The sequence below is a fragment of the Aulonocara sp. 'chitande type north' Nkhata Bay genome, linkage group LG10, assembly GCF_057382095.1.
Source record: "Aulonocara sp. 'chitande type north' Nkhata Bay isolate Kocher_YH1m ecotype deep benthic linkage group LG10, A_spYH_male_GT1.1, whole genome shotgun sequence".
Taxonomy (NCBI): Eukaryota; Metazoa; Chordata; class Actinopteri; order Cichliformes; family Cichlidae; genus Aulonocara; species Aulonocara sp. 'chitande type north' Nkhata Bay.
In genome coordinates this window covers 17,388,024-17,407,899 of record NC_141353.1, presented here as the reverse complement: position 1 = coordinate 17,407,899, position 19,876 = coordinate 17,388,024, and the positions used below count along the sequence as shown (strand labels likewise).

The window sequence follows — 19,876 nt, the reverse complement described above, 5'->3', positions numbered from 1 at the left end:
CAGAGGAATACAATTTGGTGAGTGGGTGGACCCGTTGGGCCTTGCTGCATCACTGAACCAGGAAAATGAATGAGAACCTACATTAGATGTCACCCCTTCCTCTCTCATTGGTCTCCGCTAATTTTCATTCCTTTTTCCTCTAATTCACATCTCCTTTTGGCCCCCAAGGTGAAGAAAAACAGTTAAAACTGCAAAAACTATCCAAGTGTTTGACGGTATGTTCGACAGTATGTTACAGGGTTCTTTAACTGTATTCAGTTATTTAAAGCAGCTGAAGAATAAACAAATGGGCGTTTTTTTACATTTATTATATGGTAAGAAATCCATTCAAAGTTCAGTTAAGCAGTCTGGTGCTGGTGCCAGAAATTTTGTGCATTTGAATTTTCACAAGAGCAAAACAGCACCACCCAATGGGAGGTTTTCATAGCCACAGCTGGAGAGAGGAACGCCTCACTGAGAGGTGTTACTAGGGCAGAAAAGAACATGAACATACTACGCAATGAGCTGCAAAATTGACAGGATACAAGCATGCACGACGCTTTACAGCAGCAGTGACTCAGTGATTTACTTCAGTGAGGGGGGAAACAAAATGTAGTCTGTCTCTGAAAAGCACAGACCCAGTTCTTTTTATGTCTCTCCTTTGACTAAAAGGCACATAGTTTTTACAGTGCAGTTTTTATTGGTGAGCTGATTTTTCAATTATTGCCCTTAGCTGATAGTGAACATGGTGATTCACAGATGTTGAGCCTATAGTGAGAAGGTTTAAAAACTGTAATTCAGGTCAGATTCATGAACAAATTGGCAAATGTCAGCATGGTTGTCAATGCAACCTTACACTGTTGTCCAGCAACTTCCACTCAAAGACCATTGGTCTCATGATTGCATCAGACACAAAAATATAGCAAAGTCTTGATTTTAAACTTTTAGCTACATTGGTAAACACACATATTGAGATAATGTGGTATATTGCTAGGCGAGATTGGTTTTTAATCTCTCAGATGTTATGTATAAAAAACATTTTCACAGGACACTATGCAGTGTAACTTTATCGGTTTTTCATATCACTGTGGAGGAAATGTTACTCTATAATGTTGCTTCATTGAGCTTTGTGGGCAAATTCTCTGGCAGGAATAAAGTCCGCCACAAAATTTCAAACAGATAAGGGTTTGGACTTTGACTGGATCACCTGGATTCTCTTTATCAGCCTCCTCTCTGGTGTAGATTTCATGCTGTCATTGTCATTGTCATTTTGCGTGATCCAGTTTTGGCCAGCCTTTAGCTGTCAGGCAGATGGCCTCACATTTGACTCTAGAATACTTTGGTATATAAACTTCAAGTTTAATCAACAACTGTAAGATGCCCAAGTACTGTGGAAAACAAGCCCAAATCATCACCCCTCCGCCATTGCGCTTGACAGTTGGTATGAGGTATTTGTGCTGATACATATAACATTTAATATGCTAACTGAAATATTTGCATGTTTGCATTTTTTCTGAGCATCCGACAGTGTGATCTTGTGAATGTGGTACGATTTCCATTCCTAGGAAGACTGTAGTGTCATGTTAACACACTTGAATGCTCCAGTCCTGCAAACTACCCAAACTTCATTTTTTATAAAATTGCTCACACATGTGATAACTTTCATTTTCACGTGACTGTATATTATCACCCAGCTTTATGGTAAAATCAGCATCTTAATATAATAGTATTTTGCCGTTAGTTGTTTTGGCTCAGGGAGTTGGGAAGCGCATCTGTAACCGGAAGGTCGCCGGTTCGATCCCTGGGCTCTCTGTCCTGGTCGTTGTGTCCTTGGGCAAGACACTTTACCCTACTGCCTACTGGTGTTGGCCAGAGGGGCCGATGGCGCAATATGGCAGCCTCGCTTCTGTCAGTTTGCCCCAGGGCAGCTGTGGCTACAACTGTAGCTTGCCTCCACCAGTGTGTGAATGCGAGAGTGAATGAATAGTGGCATTGTAAAGCGCTTTGGGTGCCTTGAAAAGCGCTATATAAATCCAATCCATTATTATTATTATTATTATTATTGGCTTTATCAATGCCAAAACAGAAAACAGAAAAAGAAAAGCTTATATCAAATGGCAGCATTGGATCCTAAAAGAAAAAGAGACCAAATCCAGAGCAGGCTAAATCTTTGGAACCAGTGACAGTGTCTTTTTAATCCCTCAATACATATCTAGCACCAAGGATAATGTGTCATTTACCTGCACTGTTTAATTCTTCTTTGATGGTGTTCAAAATGCTCCCTTTGTCCTGATTCAGTTTCTATTGCATTTTTGGATTATTGTGTTTTTGTTGGCTTTCTTCGTTGTTCTTGTGCTTTTGGTTTTTGATTATAGTCAGGCTAAGGTTTTGATTTCACTTTATGCATTAGTTCCCATTGTTGTCTTGTTATTGTTTAGTGTTTACAGAATCGAAATCGTGTTAATATGATTTACTGTTCCAGTGTAAGTTTTGAATCCTTGTTTTTTTCCTACTAGGCTTCAGTTCATATTTTGAGTTCCTTTTCTACTACTCACTCTTTCTCCTCTTCCGATGTTACCCAATGTATTACTTCATATATGTTTAAATTATGGTTGTTGCTAATTGTTTCTTGTATCTTGTTTTGAGTTTTACCTCTTTGTCTACGGCTGTCTTGATTGCATTTGTGTCTACTTTCCCCACCTGTTTCCACTTCCCTTATCAATCCCATGTGTATAAATAGTCCAATCCTCCCTGTTATTTCCTTTCCCTAGTGTGCCCTAGTGTGAGTTATCAGGATTCCTAGGTCCTCTGTTTTGTTATGTCTGGGGTTTTTTTTGGGGGGGGGGGTGTTTTTGTTTTTTTCATTTCTTGTATTTTTATGTTGAAACTGTTAGACTTTATGAGATTTTAATAAAGCTCTCTCTTTATTTGATCTGCATTTATTTTTAGACTAAATCGTAACACCTTGGAGATTTAACTTCTTCTATATAGCAAGTTGTGAAATCCACCCCTGTAATAACCAATAAGGCACAGGGAGAAACAGGATGAACACTGTTTTGACCTGTTAGTGTTTAACCATAGAACTGTGAACTTGCACTTTGACTGAAGAAATATTTTTGCTTTGTTGATGCGGTGAAGACCAGTGATTCTTCAATGATCAACCTTATTTGTGATGCAGCTTGCAGTGTCCTGGCTTTTTTGGTGGGACAGAGGTGGTGAGATCCCTGCTGCCATTTACAGTGCATGTCCACTTTCAGAGACAAGGAGCAACGTGGGCAAGAAGAGCCTTGGTTATTGATTAATACTCTGGTAATTGGTTATTGATTGCTTTCAGCCTCCTTCACATTGTCTGAAGGGAATGCACTGTGCGAACATCATTTAGTTTGGGACTGAGTTTTGTTTTCTGCCAAATCTCATTTCAGGATGGAAGATTTAGTATCTGAAAGTAGATGTAGAGGGGTAATTGGTCAGTCCAGAACAGACGAATTGCCTCCTTCTGCTGCTCTCAGTGTTGACTCATCCTGCGGATCCTGCCTGAAAAGCATCAAGCGCTGGGTGCCTTTGGACTACAAGCATGAAATGGTTCAGCTTTTAAAACTTGCAGGTCCTGTGGTAAGACTGTGTTTAGCTGAAGCAGCTGACAAAGTTTTACCCTGTCTGTATGACTGAATCTAACGGTACTAAGGTACTCCAATTTGAATGTGAATCTTTGTAAATGCTGGAACAGCTCTCTAGTTATTATTAGTGTATACTGAGCAGTTTGCAGTGTAGATCACAAGTTGTCATGAATGAAGTTTGTTACTTTAACTTGGGGTTCGTTTTAGACCAGTAATTATTTTTAATGTGACACCTGTTTTATTAAAACAGTAATGAACAGGTTAATTGCTTCAAACCACTGAGGCTCACTGATAAATAATTATCCAATGGTGATAAAAGTATGATCATGATAGCACTTTAACTAAAACTAATTTCACCCTTTTACTGACCTAAGATATAGTATACTGTATGCTTTAGAGAAGTGGCTCTCAGGCTGTGTGGTGGGCCCCCTGGTGGAGGATACAATCACTGCAGGGTGGATGTAGAAGACTTGGGATAAAATATGGAGTTAAACTAAGTTGAATTAATATGAATTATTTAGGGAAAATAAACCAAAAAATACCTTCCTGTTATTATGTTGACCTTTATTTTACTAAACTGATCTTTTCTTATTGTTGATGACTAATGGAAATTGTGTGGTATTAGAAAGAAGCTATGCTGTATATGTCTGTGAAGTTTGTCAGTCATCCAGGTCATCGTAGTCTAAAGAGCTTGGAAAGAAAAGCTTCTGGACTTCTTTAAGTTTCTTGAAGATCTTTCAACCCTCATCTGATTGATTCTTCAGTTCTAAGAGCAACTGGTGCTTCAGGGAACTTAAAGAAGTCCAAACGCTTTTCTTTCCAAGCTCCTTGCAGCAATATACAGCACAGTAATGTATTTTTTATTTTATTTAAATGTTTTATTTCAAACTTGTGCAGTCTTACACTGATCACTTTAAACACAAGACAGATAAATAGGCTGCTCAAAAAGCAGGTGCACCAGAGAGGCAACAACAAGACAACCCTCAAAAAGCAGGTGCTGTCTCCTTATCCCTGCTGACTGATTTCTCTCTACATTCACTTTCTGTTAGGATCTTTTTCAATACAGCATAACACGCTAACCGGACCCCATTCAGGCTGGACAAGTAGTCCAGCTCCTCCAGATAGCACATCTAATGTGGCATCACAAGAAGGCTGGCTATGTCTCAACACTGTCTCAAGAGTGTGGAAGAGATATCTGGAGTTGGGTTGTTACGCCAGAAGAGCTGGACAGAAGGAACCAGCAGGACAAGTATCTGCTCCTCTGGGCAAGAAGGAGAAAGGGTAGCACTATTAAAGCCCTAAAATAACCTCCAGTAGGTTACTCATGTACATCTTTCTGATAAAACTGTCAGAAATAGCCTCCATTAGACTGTCGTGAGGACTTGATGTTTTTTAGTGGGACACATTCACAATCAAGTAGCTCAATTAGCAGCCACAGAGGGTTCACCTCTGGCGCCCTGTTCTCTTCCAAGATGCATGCATCATAATGCTTGCCAAAGCATTGACTCTTGTGTGAGCTTGCTCCCATCGATGAAGAAAATGGGTACCACTGGTGGACCTGCCAGTTCTGTGGATCTGTGGCACATGCCAATCAATCTGCATGGTGCTTGCCCCACTAAAGGATATCAGGATCTTGTGCCATGCTCATGGTTCATTTTCTGACAGTTTAGTCAGAAAGAATGCACATGAATAGCCCTGTGATGGTGATGTTGTAGGGCACTGGCAGTGCTCCTGCTGTTCCCCTTCACACAAAGGAGCAGAAACCAGTCTTATTGCAGGGTTGACGCCTTTCTATGGCCTTTCCTGATATCTCGTTCACACAATAGAAACTGTCCTGGGAGACACAGCAAACCTGTTTTTGACATATGGATGAGTCATCCTGGAGGAGCTGGACTACTTGTGCAACCTGAATGAGCTGCAGCTACTGTCCCCTGCTAGCAGTAGTCACAAGGACACTAAAAAAAGCAACACTGGAGACAAATTGAATAAGGAGAGAGGAATGGTTTCTTGAAACGATTCAGAGGTCTTATTGTTACCTCTGTAGTGCATCTGCATTTTAATTTGCATCAAAACAGGTGAAACTCCTTCACATTGGTTTGTGCTTCCTAATCTGATAACTGATATCCAGTGTTGGGTAAGTTACTTTAAATTAGTAACTTAGTTACATTACTAGTTACTTCCATCAAAAGTAACCCAGTTACTTCAAGATACTCGTTACTTTCAAAGTAACTAGTTACTAGGGAAAGTAACTTTGGTTTTACTCAGACTTCTCTTGTTAATGTGTTGCTAACTGGATACCCAGCAAGATTGCCAGTCTTCTAGCTTGCTTACTTGCCACAAGTGCACTGTGCCACCTACCAAAGGAAAAAATTATGTGCATATTTCCACGAGAGAAATCCCACGCCTGGACCGTCGTTGACCGCCGCCATGATTCTAGCCTACGTTACAGCGTCATGTGCGCTTTTTACATCCAACACAAAAACTGCAGTCGTGGTGCTTTTGATTGTACTCAGAAATTCTGCCTTCTGAATAGGAAGATGTAGGCAACACCAGACTGTAGATGAGCTGCATACAGGGCTGGACTGGGACAAAAAATCAGCCCGGGCATTTTGACTAGAGACTGGCCCGCCATTATAGCAAAAATCATAAAGCCTTTGAATGAAAACAAACACTGTTGTGACAGTGATGTACACTGTCTTGATGGTATATATGTATCAATCTTTCAATCATTTGTTGTAAGACTCAGATAATTATTTATTAAAAGCTAGACATTTGAAATGAGAATAAGAAAGTATTTCTTTGTGCCCCCCTTTCCCTGTTAATGCCCTACCTGGCCCCCTGGCAACACTTTGCTAGATCCGCCCCTGCACAGTTACCAGCTGTCAGCTACTTAGAAAAGGATCCTGGTGTTATTTGTCTCTCAGAAACAGTTCATAACTTCCCTTCAACTCATTCATGTCACCTAAAAGGTGAACCTGTTTTTCCATCACCTGTTCAGCTCTGATGATTCAGTAAGGACATCTCCTGGTTTCATCTTCATGTTTCCCACTCACCAGATATACAAACCAATATCATGACCAGCAGCTTTACAGCTGTGGCTCCAGCAAACATCAGCTGATACTAGAAATTAATATTAAATAAATTCTAACAACAGCTGATCAAACGTGCTGCTGTTGTTTAACGCAACATCCGGTGGTTTCCTCTTTCTGGCGCAAAGTGGACGATAAATAAACAAGAGGGAAAAGCCGATCAGCTGATCATTGAACAGTTTCATGATTGAAGTAGCAACAGGAGAGGGAGGGGAGAGAATGAGAGAAGAAGAGGCAGCTGTGCAGCAAAGACAGAATAACTCCAGCTTTGTGTCTTTTTCATTGTAGCTGAAGTCCGGGACAAACTGTTCCTTTTCACCTCAATACAAATCGCATAATAATTTCTCTGAATATGAGACGATCCCGTTTTTTAGGGAACGGTTGGCAACTCTAATAATTAACCGTATGAACAAAATGAAGTTCAACATCAGTAACATAGCACCACCCAGCTGTATAGAAACCCCGTCATGCTAGCTAGCACGCAGTACGAAAAAGTCAGCACAACGAAAATAAACTCCAACTAAACTTGGTTTATATCTGACCCAGATAGACTGCAGGTCATAACTTCTTACCTGAAGTTCAGTTCACCTGACACTCGGACCGGCGGCCGCTTCGGGTCTCTCCTCTTGCCTCCCCTTTCTCTCCTCCACCTGCTGGCCTCCACCACTTGCTAATGTTACTGAATCTGTGGAAGCCACGAATAACGAGCCTATCTAAATCCCAGTAACGAGTAACGCATTCCTGATTTTGGCATAATAACTAGTTACCGTGCTCGTTACCACAATAATAACGTAGTTACTGTAACGCGTTACTTAATAACGCGTTAGTCCCAACACTGCTGATATCCCTAAAGTCTAACTGATTTTGTCTGCTAAAGTGTTCCCTTTATTTATTTTTAGCACTGTAGTAGAAAACAAACACAGCAACATTTCTTGGATGCATTGGCCGGGTATATAAAAATGTTCTAGAAGTTCCAGGTCATGCACAAAATGTAAATGAATCTAAATTAAAACACTACCCTGAACACCTTGCAATGCATCTACCATCAAATTCAATGCAATACGATAGCAAATGTGGAATCACAGATATTTTTCAAACAATAGTCTCCACAGAAAATAAGGCACATTTACAAGTGCCCCCTCAACAGAAAATTATAACTGTTATAACCCCAACATGTATCCACTTTTCACTGAGTGCTGTTCATTGCACAAAGCCAGAACTTGATAGATGAGGGCATTTAGTTTCCTTTGTGCAAACCTTTTGATGCCAAAAACCTGTCAAAAACCTACACCAGCAATCATAAGAACTACTTTCTAAAGAAAGGAGAAGTCGTAAAAGACATTTAGAAATACAAAGGAACTGCAGCAAAATCAAAGCATGACACATGTCAGCTGCCAGAGCAAATAAGAACTTTTTTTTTCTTATCTCAGGGCCTCTTGAATTAATGTTTCTTTTATGAATAAGAACCCAGCCAGCAACTTTATGTGTTGAATATTAAGTGTAACATTTCATTCATTTTTGGCGACGTTCATTTATCTTTTTATTGTTATAAAAACGAAAGCACTTGATTTTGTTTTTCAGTTCATTTCACAGTTGATGAGCTTCCTGATCGGCTTCGTCAGCGCGGTGTTCTGCGGTCACCTGGGAAAGACGGAGCTGGCAGGGATGATGTTAGCAATGGCAGTAAGCTATCTCGATGCGTTTTTTTGTTTCTACTTTTTTTGCTATTGTGAAATGTTGAAAATCGCTTCAATAGCCTTTTTTGCCTTTAAATAAGTATTATACTCACGCATTCAGCTTTTCATTTGTGAGCCTGAGGTTCTTCTGTAATGTAATAAAGTTTAATTTCAATGCAGGTCATAAATATCACAAGTATTTCCATCGGCTATGGTTTGATATCAACATTTGATACTCTCATAACCCAGGTACAATTCACTTTATTCATCTAATCGGGTCAGTCTTAAACACAGTCTGCTTTTTCAGACTTGTGGTTACCTTTTTCTTGCACCTCAGCAAATACTATGAGATTTTCCTTTTTACCATTTTGCTTTCAGACTTATGGAAGTGGTAACCTGAAGCGTGTAGGAGTGATACTCCAAAGAGGAGTTTTGATCCTCCTCTTAGCCTGTTTCCCCTGCTGGGCTCTCCTTATTAACACTCAGTCCATTTTACTGGCTGTCAAGCAGAGCACGCAGGTTGCAAGGTGACCTTCTTACACAAATCAAACTGACATCAATGGCACATATACACTTATTACTCACAAAGTTATTCAGTATGGGTTCTGCACTTACTTACAATCTCCCCTTTTCTCTCTGCCATAAAGACTGTCACAGCTGTATGTGAAGATCTTTATGCCGGCTCTGCCAGTGAGTTCAGCTGCCACCACGCTTTTCCCAAATGTCTTTTGTATCTCCTTCCATAATGTGTTGCATTATCAGTCTAATTAACCCCCATTCAACACGTTGGGTTCGGCAGGCTGCCTTCATGTACTATCTGCAGGGGAGGTATCTTCAGAATCAGGTGCATTTGATGACTGCAAAACACTGGTGTGAAACAAAATATTAATGAGATGTCTTGGAGTATGCAATGACATTGTTTTGTGTGTTGCTAGAGAGACATTTTTTGGGGAAAAATAGCAAAAATAACAGCAGGTGCACCAAAACCCTGTGTTTTTCATACAGTTTGCTTTGGCTCACAGGGCATCATGTGGCCCCAGGTGATATCCGGAGCCATAGGAAATGTTTTAAATGCTGTTATCAATTACATCCTCCTCAGTGTTCTGGATCTGGGGATTGCGTAAGTACACACCATCACTCCCTGCTCCCCTTAGTTAATATTTTACACTAATCAGCTTTGGAAAGCAATATAATGTTGATTACTGATAGTCAGCTGAATGCTTAATCTGGGAACGTCTTTGTATGTGCAACTTTCCTTTTCTACTTTTCTATTGCTTAACATTCAAGCGGATCCGCAGCTGCCAATGCCATCTCACAGTACTCCCTGGCTGTGTTCCTGTTTTTATGCATCTACATCAAAGGGCTGCACATACCTACATGGGATGGCAAGTTTACTAGATATACTTTTTCTTCAAATTTTCAAATTAAGTGACAGGATATCAGAGAAAGGGCAAAGCCACTCTCTTGGAACTAATACTTTGCTCCTCATTACAATTATAGTAATCAGTTGTGCATAAACTCTTTAAGGGTGTTGCTATTTAAACTGACTGGACTCCACATTACAATCATTATGGAGGATTTAGTTTGTGATGCTATTATATTTTTAAATTGTCCTCAGAGTGTACACGAAAAATACTAAAAGACAAGCCAGCAAATACTTTTGAAAAACCTATTTTTTTTAAAAAGCACATTTACACCTTAATTATAGATTTGTTATTAATTTGTGGCATGATCGTTACATTAAATTACATCAGCTTTGCTGTCGGTGAACATGTACAAGCTGTTTGTTTTTTAAATCATTACTTTATTTAGTTTTTATTCCTTAATATGTGCTGAGTTGAAAACTTGTCTATATATGTAAAAGTCAAATTTTTTGACATTTGGGTTTCAGTGTTTAGCTAACGTGCTTAAGCTAGCTAAAGAGCAACATAGCTGAGGTAGAAGAATTACAATTTTAAATAATTTAGGCATATTTTTGTCCTTCAAAGCAAGTGTGATACATAAAGTTCCTAAAAATTAAGGAATGCTAGCATGCTAACACACTGCTAGAAACGCCTTGTAGCATAGTAGATACTGAAAGAAGTGTAATTTAAATGGCAGCACAGTGTAAAGAAGGCAAATGTGAGCATTTAGCTAAACCTTTCATACCTTCTGTTATCTTTCAGGCTGGTCTAGAGATTGCCTGCAAGAATGGGGTTCCTTCCTCCACTTGGCCCTCCCCAGTATGCTGATGTACTGTCTGGAGTGGTGGTTGTATGAGATTGCAGGGTTCCTGGCTGGTGTCATCAGTGAAACAGAGTTGGCGGCTCAGTCTGTAGCTTATGAAGTGTCTGCTGTCGTTTTCATGGTAACTCGTTTTTTGATATAGTTATTTAAACATTTTTTAAAGGTATGTGCAAGAGGGCTCATAACTGAGTAGCTTATTGATAATAACTGTAACACTGTGTCACTAATCCACACACACTCAAAATATATTTATGCCCAAAATGCTGATATAAGTTATTTGATTACATGTAAATTCTCCACATAGTTTTGTTACATTATTGCAGTGTCAAATGAAATGTACTTGATTGGTATAAATTCAATTTAAGCTTCTTCTTTTTTTGCTTAATGATTAATTATTTAAATATTTTTATATATTTCAGTTTCATTTTACTTAAAATTATTGATTCATGTTTATTCATGTGGTGAATAATTGTGAAAAAAAAGATCTTTTGCCACATTGGCGAGCCTGTATATTGAGTTTATTTTACACACATTACATAAAGTTATTGATAAATTCTAAAGTAACTAAATGATTTTCATGAGCAAAATGTTACTCTGTTACTGTGAAGTAATTGCTAACATTTGCTCTTCCACAGTTTCCTGTAGGCTTTTCTGCTGCTGCCAGTGTTAGGGTTGGAAAGGCTCTTGGTGGTGGGAACACAGAACAAGCTAAGCTGTCCAGCAAGGTCTCCCTTCTCTGTGCATGTATGAAATTATATTACATGCACATTACATTATATTATATTGGGATGTCACACCAAAATCAGAATTTCCTGTTTTAGTATGCTGTTGTCAAATGAAAAATATCTCAAAAATGAGAGCAAGAAAATAATTATATGCCTAGTTAATTTATTGCTCGCATTTTAAAAAACGCCTTTCTTATATCCAATCCAGTGATTGTCTCATGTTTCCTTGGAGCCGGTATTGGTATAGCCAAGGATGTGATTGGTTACATATTTACCACAGAGAGGTGAGTAATACAGAGAGGTGAATAAACTTGTGTGTTTATCCTTGGTGCAGAAACTATGAGTATATGTCAGTCATGAGTAATTCATCATGTATTAACTTCAGTACTAATCCATCTGTGCTTCTTAATACACAAAAGTAAGTCATGGAGTTCCACAGGGGTCTGTAGTGGTAACCAATACTTTACATTATACATGTTCCCCTTATATAATATTATTTGAATTATATTATTTGACACTGAATAACATTTTCATTGCTATGCAGCTGACATCCAGCTTAATGGCATAAAGGCCTGGGTGACCTCTCATTTCATACTTCTAAATTCAGACATAACTAAGGTTATAACCTGATATTTATTTTAGAAGGCGTTTCTTTGGCTTACCTCAATGATACTGAAAAGCTACTTCATGAATGTATTACTTCTAGGCTGGACTATTTTAATTCATTATTATCAGCTTGCTTTAAAAGCTCCCTGAATAACCTTCAGTTGGTAAAAAATGTTCCAGCAAGAATACTAACTGATACTAGAAAGGGGGACAATATTTCTCCCATATTAGCTTCTCTTTATTGGGTTACTTGTGGCTGAAGGTAAAATAAGGTAAAATGGGAGGCAGAGCCTTCTGCTTTCAGAGTCCTGTTCTGTGGAACCAGCTCCCAGTTTGGATCAGATGACCCTGAGCTATCCATTAATTACACTGCAATACGACTAGGCTACTGGGGGGTTCCCGTGATGCACTGACCATGTGCTTTGTGCTTATATACCACTCTGCATTCAATCAATAATAATTATGGAACTCTGGCTTTTTTTAGATGCGTGTCTTGTCCTGATTCTCTCTGCTGTCTTCTCATTCTCTTCACCCTCGACCGGTCACAGCAGACAGTTCTGCTGGAGGTTTCTTCCTGTTAAATGGGAGTTTGTTCCCTTCCCAGCTTCAGCCACTTGCTTGCTCATAATGGGTCACGTGATTGGGGTTGGAGTTTTTTTCTACTGTTGTGGGATATTTACGTTCCAATATGAAATACCTTGAGGAGACTGTTGTTGTGAATTGGCACTATATAAATGAAACTGAATCTAATTAAATTGGCTTACTCCTACTTACTCCTCTATTTCAGAGACATTATACAGAGGGTGGCTAATATCATGAAGATATACAGTTTCATCCATGTTGCTGAGACTATTGCGGTGAGATCCTTCCCAGTTCAAAAACACTTTTTCCCTCTGCTGAGCAAAACCAGCCTGATGTGTCGACAGAAAACTTTTATTTGCTTTTTTACCTTCACAGGGTGTGTCAGGAAGCATTGTCAGGGGGGCAGGGAAGCAGAAGATTGGTGCGCTGTGCAGCTTGGTGGGATACTACCTCATTGGGTTCCCGATTGGAGTATCTTTAATGTTCCCTGTGAAAATGGGAATTTTTGGTTAATGTCAACAATATATTTTTGCAGCATATACAAAAGATAGTTAAATTATATTTACACTAACAACTAACTGATGACTTTCTATCTCTGTTGCAGGGCTTTGGACTGGGTTTTTAGTTAGTACTTCTTTACAGTCCATGTTTTTTATAACTTTCCTGTGTAAACTAAACTGGACGAAAGCCACTGAGGAGGTGAGTAAGTCCTGGGTGAGGAAGAGGAAGATACAGTCATGTAAAAAAGAACATGTTAAGTCCTGTGAAAAAAGCTTCCAGAGCCACTTTTAGTAGCAAGAACTAGAAGTAATATATTTCAATGTGACTTTATCAGAAGGAGTTTCAGTCTCTCATGTTGTTGTGGAGGATTTTTTTTACAACAGCACTCCAGTTTCTTGAGACTTGCTGGTATTTGTTTATGCACAGTTCTCTTAGGGTCCCACCAAATTTCATTTTCAATCAGTCTGAGGTCTGGACTTTGACTGGGTCACTCCAACACCTTGATTCGGATTTAGTTTTTTGTTGTTGTTTTTTACCCTTTCTGTTGTAGATCTGCTGCTGTGCTTGGGATCAAGTGACAGTGACAAGTGCGTGACAGTTGGTATGAGGTCCCAGAAAGTTGATCCTTTTCATCTGGATGTAGTGTTTTAAGTGGGAGAAGCCATTTTGTTAGTCATCCAAATGACCCCTTCAACCTCACGTGGCTGCAGGTTTCCCCAACTAACACCACTGACCAACACTGGGCCATGAGCACAGTTTCCTAATCATTAACATGCAAATTGTCAAGACCATTGCTTAATGGCCATTCACAGAGAATTAGGGAATGACTAGAAAAACAGCATTGTAAGATTCTGAAATAGCCTGACACAAAGGATGACCAAAGTTCTTTGCTTAGGCAGCGGTTGTCCTTCTTCTCTTCTGGAATGTGTGGAGCATTCTTTAGGGGACTTCCCAGCTTTCACAACATGTCCAGCTGGAATAACCACTTTCACTCAGGGCCTTTCTGATATGATGTTCCTCTGCTTTCAAGATGAGATAAGAGCATTTTTCTCCAAAAGAGAGACGTTTTTGTGCTTTGTTCAGATACAGCTTTACAAACCTAAGCTGTGCTGCTATGTTGTTATTACAGAGATTCTTCTGAGAACCTTTCCAAAGAAGCCATGTTTGTTCAGCGTTTTTCTCAGTGTTCTGAGGCCTGTGTAGTCAGAGACCTAGCTTATGCGTTTTGGGCATTTTCTCTTTCGTGTGAATGTAAGAAATGTAGTTATTGTAATGTTAACACGATCTATGTAAAATCTGGGATCTGTGTTATTTTTAAAATACTTATTTTTTTTCTTGTTTTTTAATATCTCTGAATAGGCACTTGTAAGAGCAGGAGTCCAAATTACAGAGAGGAATACTAATGGTAAGCAAAAAAAAATTTCCTTCAGTAGCTTTTGGTCATTTTTCTGGGAAATAAGATTACCGTGATTTTAAAGTTTCCCTGAGCACCCTGGACCCAAGGGAAAAATGCATAACGACCAGCCAATCCAGTTCTGTGATTCCAGTAGAAGAAAGGCCAGAGCCACTCAATTCAGATGAGAGGGCCTTGGGCGCCATGGCCTTATCCACCAGGCAGCTGGTGTTACGACGTGGTGCCACTGTGCTGCTAATGTTCGTCATCCTTGCTGCTGGAGTTATCATCAGCGAGATTCTCATCAGACGCCTTGAAAAGTGATTGAATAATGTGTGCAGTACAAAACAAACAAACAAGTCTGCCTTTAGGAGTATATGTGACATGTATCATAGTAAAGCATATCTTATAAACCAGCTTAATATTTATCACAGGATGCTGTGAAGTTCTGTCTGCACCCATAATATGAAGTAATTAGGATGACTGTGAAGACTGTGAATTGCCCCATCTCAACTAATTCATCATTTAAAATATTCAGTCCAACTTTTACACAATTTTAGGCCATTTTGTTTTCTGCACTTAGTGCATGAGATGGCAAATAGCAGCATTAGAATGAGCAGTAATTACTGAGCTTTCTAAAAGTCAAACACGCTTCTTGGGGCTGAATTATAGCTTCATTTCCTGACATTACTGCACAATCAAAATGTCTTTAAAGCCACAGAATATTATCTGCTTGCCATTTCAGTAGTAGTATTTGAGGTCAGTTTTCTAGCTCTTTCTAGATCTAATTTAATCCATAGTCGGAAAAATATAGTAAATGAAAAGCCAAACTGAAAATAGTTACTGTATAGACAAGACGTTCTTTTTTATAGGAACATGCTGTGTAAGCTGAGCACCAATCGAGACTGTGAAATAAATAAAATTTCCCATCCTACAATTCATAGCCTGAATTGGTGCCGCAATTAGAACCTAACATGATTAAAGGTTATATTTAGGCTACAGCACATCTGTGGAAGGGTGCTTTCATCATCAAAAGGCAGAAATGCTACTCTCTTGCTTGGTTTATCTTGCGTTCCTTTGATCTGTGTTGCCAAATTTGATGATAATGAAAGGCCTGTATGTGCTCACTGTAACATGCTGGCTGGATAAAGACATGTCACCCTGAGCAAATCAACCACCTGTTCCCTCTGCCCGAGCAGATAACCAGCTCACAGCTGAAGCCTGCTCATAAATAAAGGATTCAACCTGCTTAACAATGAACAGTCAACCATGTGGGATTTTGGCATGTATATGTGGTGTTTGTACACAGCTATTAATTAAATAAATTGACTGTTTGTCTGTAATATCTAAGGTTAGCCTGGAATCAGTTAGCGCAAAGGCTAGAAAGAGGAATCACTGCTCAAAGATAACAACCCCTAACAATCTGCATTTAAATACCTCTAAAGCTCACTATCTACTCAATTGTGACCAGTGACTATACCAGAGCCTGGCTCCTCCTTGTACAGTCTGTCCTAAAGCAAAGACATGCTATTGTGTTTGGGCCAGATTTCAATTAATTCTTTTTTTGGAGCAAGTCAAGAACAAGTAAATAAGAAATCTGATTTTTATTTGATTTTAATCTGAACTCAACCAGCATGAGAAGTTCCCAAATTACGCTCATAACATGTTAAGTAAATAGAAAACAGGGGAACAGGTTTTGGTTGCTCTAGCTTTATTTTTGCTTTTTCTCATCAAGCGTATTCCCCTACTACATTACTTTTATTTTACTTGTGCTAATGCTAAACCTTGATGTTAAGCAGCTAATGGATGGTCACACAAGGCCCTGCACTTGCTACAGCTTGATGTTTGCAACAGTACGGTTAAAAAAAAACTTGCATATTAATTTATCGTTATTCAACATGTAAATCAGGTTTGATTCATACAAGGTTACATCGTCATCTGAGCTTCAGTCTTGCTCATCAGTGGAGGTATTGCCACAGGCTCCTCACAGAGACCATAATCTTGGTCTGCTCACCTCCAGAGACTGCAATCAGTAACACGCTGCGGCGTCATTAACAAGTGAAAAGTGACTGTCTAAAGATTTGCTGTTAGTATCTTTAGACTGCAACTTAGTCTCTTTACGAGTCTCATAATAACTTTTCAGGTGTTGTAACCACAAAGCACAATAATATTCTTGAACCTCAGTTAAATTATGACTCCAATTAATGCAACAATATAAAGCCGGGACTGAGTTTAAATGTTCAAATTTAAATGGAAATAAATAGAAATAGTAATAAATGTTGAAACGAACACATTTTCTTGCTTGTTTTTTGTTTTTTAAGAAATACATTCTCGTTTTAAACGCGATGCCAGTTCGCATGCTTTAAAATAGTTGGGATGGGGGCATGTATCCCATTATGTGGCTATACATGTACTTTTAAACTACACTTTTGATAACTGAGGAAGCCAGCAGCTGTAGCTTTGAAAGCAAAATGATTTTGTGTTGTTGCTTGGAATTTCATCTCCACAGCAATTCGGGGACTCCTTTGTTGTATTTTTCATTTCATAATGTACAAAATGTTTCAAGGGGAGACAGCTTTGGACTGCAGGCAGGGCCATTTATTACCTGCACTAGTTTGCCATAGTGGTCTCCTTGGTCTACCTGCATAATGTTGTCTGGCACTATCTCACAGACACAAGCAAGGCTTTCTTAAAAAAAGACATCATCTGCAGGACAACAAGTGCTGTTCCAAAACCTGCAAAAACAGTACAGTGCTGTGCATAAGTCTTGAAGCACCTCTCATTACTTTATATTTTGTTTTCAAGGAACCAAACGTTCTCCTAATTTGTGGTGTTTAAATATAAATCGTTTCCCAGGCTTTATGAAAGTCTTTTACTATTTTTCTTTGGATATTGTCTGCTTTTCATTCATTTTCATTCCAGACCTTATGTTCACCATTTTCAGAGGTTTTGTTTGTTTTTCTTAAGGCACTTAACACTATGAATCATTCAAGCACAAAAACTAACAAGAAAGGCATATATCAAGGGACAAACTGGTACATTGGACAACTTAGCAAAGAGAACCATTTAAATTGGCACTTTGTTACAAGCAGCCTCTCAAAAAAAACACATAATTTGTTCTTGTATGTTCGAACAACGGTATGACAAATGCCAAGGATAACACAAAGATAACAGTAAGTATTTTATGTGCACTAACAAGGTGATTCTCAAAGAGGTAAAAAGCACGGTTTGTTGTACTTAAAATATTTGAGTAATGTGAAAAAGTGGAGGAAAAAATAAGTAGTGGCCAATATAGAAAAACTATCACAGCAGATGAACAGCACCTGATAGTCATGTCCTCTGATATGCCAAATTTCATAAGAACTTGACTGAAAATCAGGAGAAACAGGTTTGATGGAGTGATAAATCCAAATTTGAAATTTCAAATGCTTATGAAGTCAGGATACAAGAATCTGGAAAGCATCTGATTGGCAGCAGCTTAATTTTTCAGTATGACAATGATCCCAAATGCAGTAAAAGCATACTGCATTGAACTACACACTGGAAGAGTCATGGATTGGCCTCCCCAGAGCCTGAAACTCAATGTTATTGAAGCAGTGTGGTGTCATCGTGGCAGAGAATGAAATAAAAGGCAGCCAACAACCAACGAAGAACTTTGAATGTCCTTCAAGAAACCTGGAAGTATTCCTGAATACTACTTAAAGAAATTACAAGAAAGTTTTGCTAAGAGAGTTCAGGCTATCTTGAAGAATACAGGTAGTCATACCAAATATCCGGTTGTTCAGTCTGACGTCACTAGCCGTGTCTGGGTCTAAACTCCGTTGCAGGTCCATATATCAAACGATCACTGTGGCATTACTGAGAGTTGAAAAACTGTCTAAAGTCTTTCATCTTTAATAAAATGATCAGCGTTCTGCTCTACCAGGTGTAACAATTGAGTTTAACATCCAGGCATCCATGAAAACGGAATTTATGACATTTAACAGAGTTAGAAGTTAGCAGGGAGTTAGCTCGCTAGCTTCTATCTAAATACAATAAAGCATGTCCTGACTGCGGGGTTTTGGAAACAAATTAAAACATACAGCTTTCTTATCACTTCCAGCATAAATGAAGACAGAAAACTAAACAGCAGTGACGTTTGTAGGGTTACTGAAGTTTGGCTAGCTGGTATATAATGATGTGCTACGTGACCGCTGGCGACACAGCTATGTTAGCATAATATAAACAAGCTAACTTTTTTTCCACTCGATAAAAGTTAACGTGAGTTTTCTCGGTGGTCAGAAACAAATGTAATCGCATGGCAGGATGCTGTAAAAGGACCAAACTTCAGCCAGGAGAACAACTGAGATAATCCATCCACAATACAAAGTTAGTCATTCATATACTGCTGCATGGGCTGGGCTGTAGTTACATCCTAAGGTTTTAAAAACTGAGCTTAAATAAATGATTAGCGGTAATAAAAGCCGAGGGAGGTCAACAGTGATCACTGACTGTTTTAGGAGCTTTTTGAGATCAAATAGAAGAAAATACATAGCATTAAACATGTTAACAACACAAAAGCCATATTAAACGCAGACTACTTTAGACCCGGAAGTAGGATTCGTCGCGTCATCACTGAACAACCGGATTACCACATTGACTTGTATAAACTCGGTTTTTTATATACTGTCTTTCAATGTGTGTTTGGATATGTCAGTAAATCTCTGCACCTGTTTCCAATATTCCTAACAAAATTTAATGAAATGAGTGTCTAGGGACTTTTGCACAGTACTGCAGTTATGAGCATTCATTCACCCTGATGCCCTCCTGGATATTGATACTCTTCTATTTTCTTTTTTCTTATTTTCTTTTATTTCCAAACAAACCATAATCAGTGACAATGACTTTTTTTTTTTTTTTTGCTGTGTTATTTCTAGGCTTTTTCTCTGGGATTCTCTTTTCATACCCAGTCCTGTCACTAATTAACCTGATTACCTGTGCGATTTGTCCCCATGATTACACAATTTTCTAGTCTTATTTTGTGTAGAGTGCATATCATATAAGCTCTATTCGATACTGCCACTCTTTTGAATACTTCATTTGTGCTGCTTGTGCAGTATCTGTGTGCTAAGAGGTTGAATGGGTATGTTAGGCCCAGAAACAATTGTAGCTTCTTTTTAATATGTAATAGACATTAGCGGTTATTGATTGGGGTGTGAGCTTTGTTTCAGTCTTACCTGCATCAGTCAAGTTCCTCCACACCAAATTCGCTCCTCCACATCTTTATGGATCTTTCTTTGTGCACTGGTGCGCAGTCGTGTTGGAACAGGAACAAGCCATCTCCAAACTGTTCCACCAAAGTTGGGAGCATTTAAATTGTGCAATATGTCTTGGTGTGATTAAGCATTCAGTTTTATCTGTCATATGCAAGTTAGCACAGGGTCAACATTGCAATGAAATGTGTTTGACGAGCAGCAGTCACTCAGCAGCATGGTACAGTAGA

The 19,876-nt window shown here is 38.9% G+C and overlaps 1 protein-coding gene across 1 annotated transcript; it reads left to right on the top strand.

Moving 5' to 3' along the window:
* The first annotated feature begins 3,122 nt into the window (after positions 1-3,122).
* Positions 3,123-16,613, top strand: LOC147320635 (multidrug and toxin extrusion protein 1-like). Its single transcript, XM_086308749.1, has 17 exons — positions 3,123-3,288; positions 3,402-3,591; positions 8,267-8,368; positions 8,542-8,610; positions 8,740-8,888; positions 9,009-9,051; positions 9,161-9,205; positions 9,384-9,481; positions 9,649-9,746; positions 10,527-10,708; positions 11,223-11,331; positions 11,521-11,596; positions 12,706-12,775; positions 12,876-13,008; positions 13,105-13,199; positions 14,361-14,406; positions 14,480-16,613. The coding sequence occupies exons 2-17, from the start codon at positions 3,403-3,405 to the stop codon at positions 14,716-14,718; spliced, it is 1,743 nt and encodes a 580-aa protein (XP_086164875.1). The 5' UTR covers positions 3,123-3,288; position 3,402; the 3' UTR covers positions 14,719-16,613.
* Positions 16,614-19,876: the final 3,263 nt, after the last annotated feature.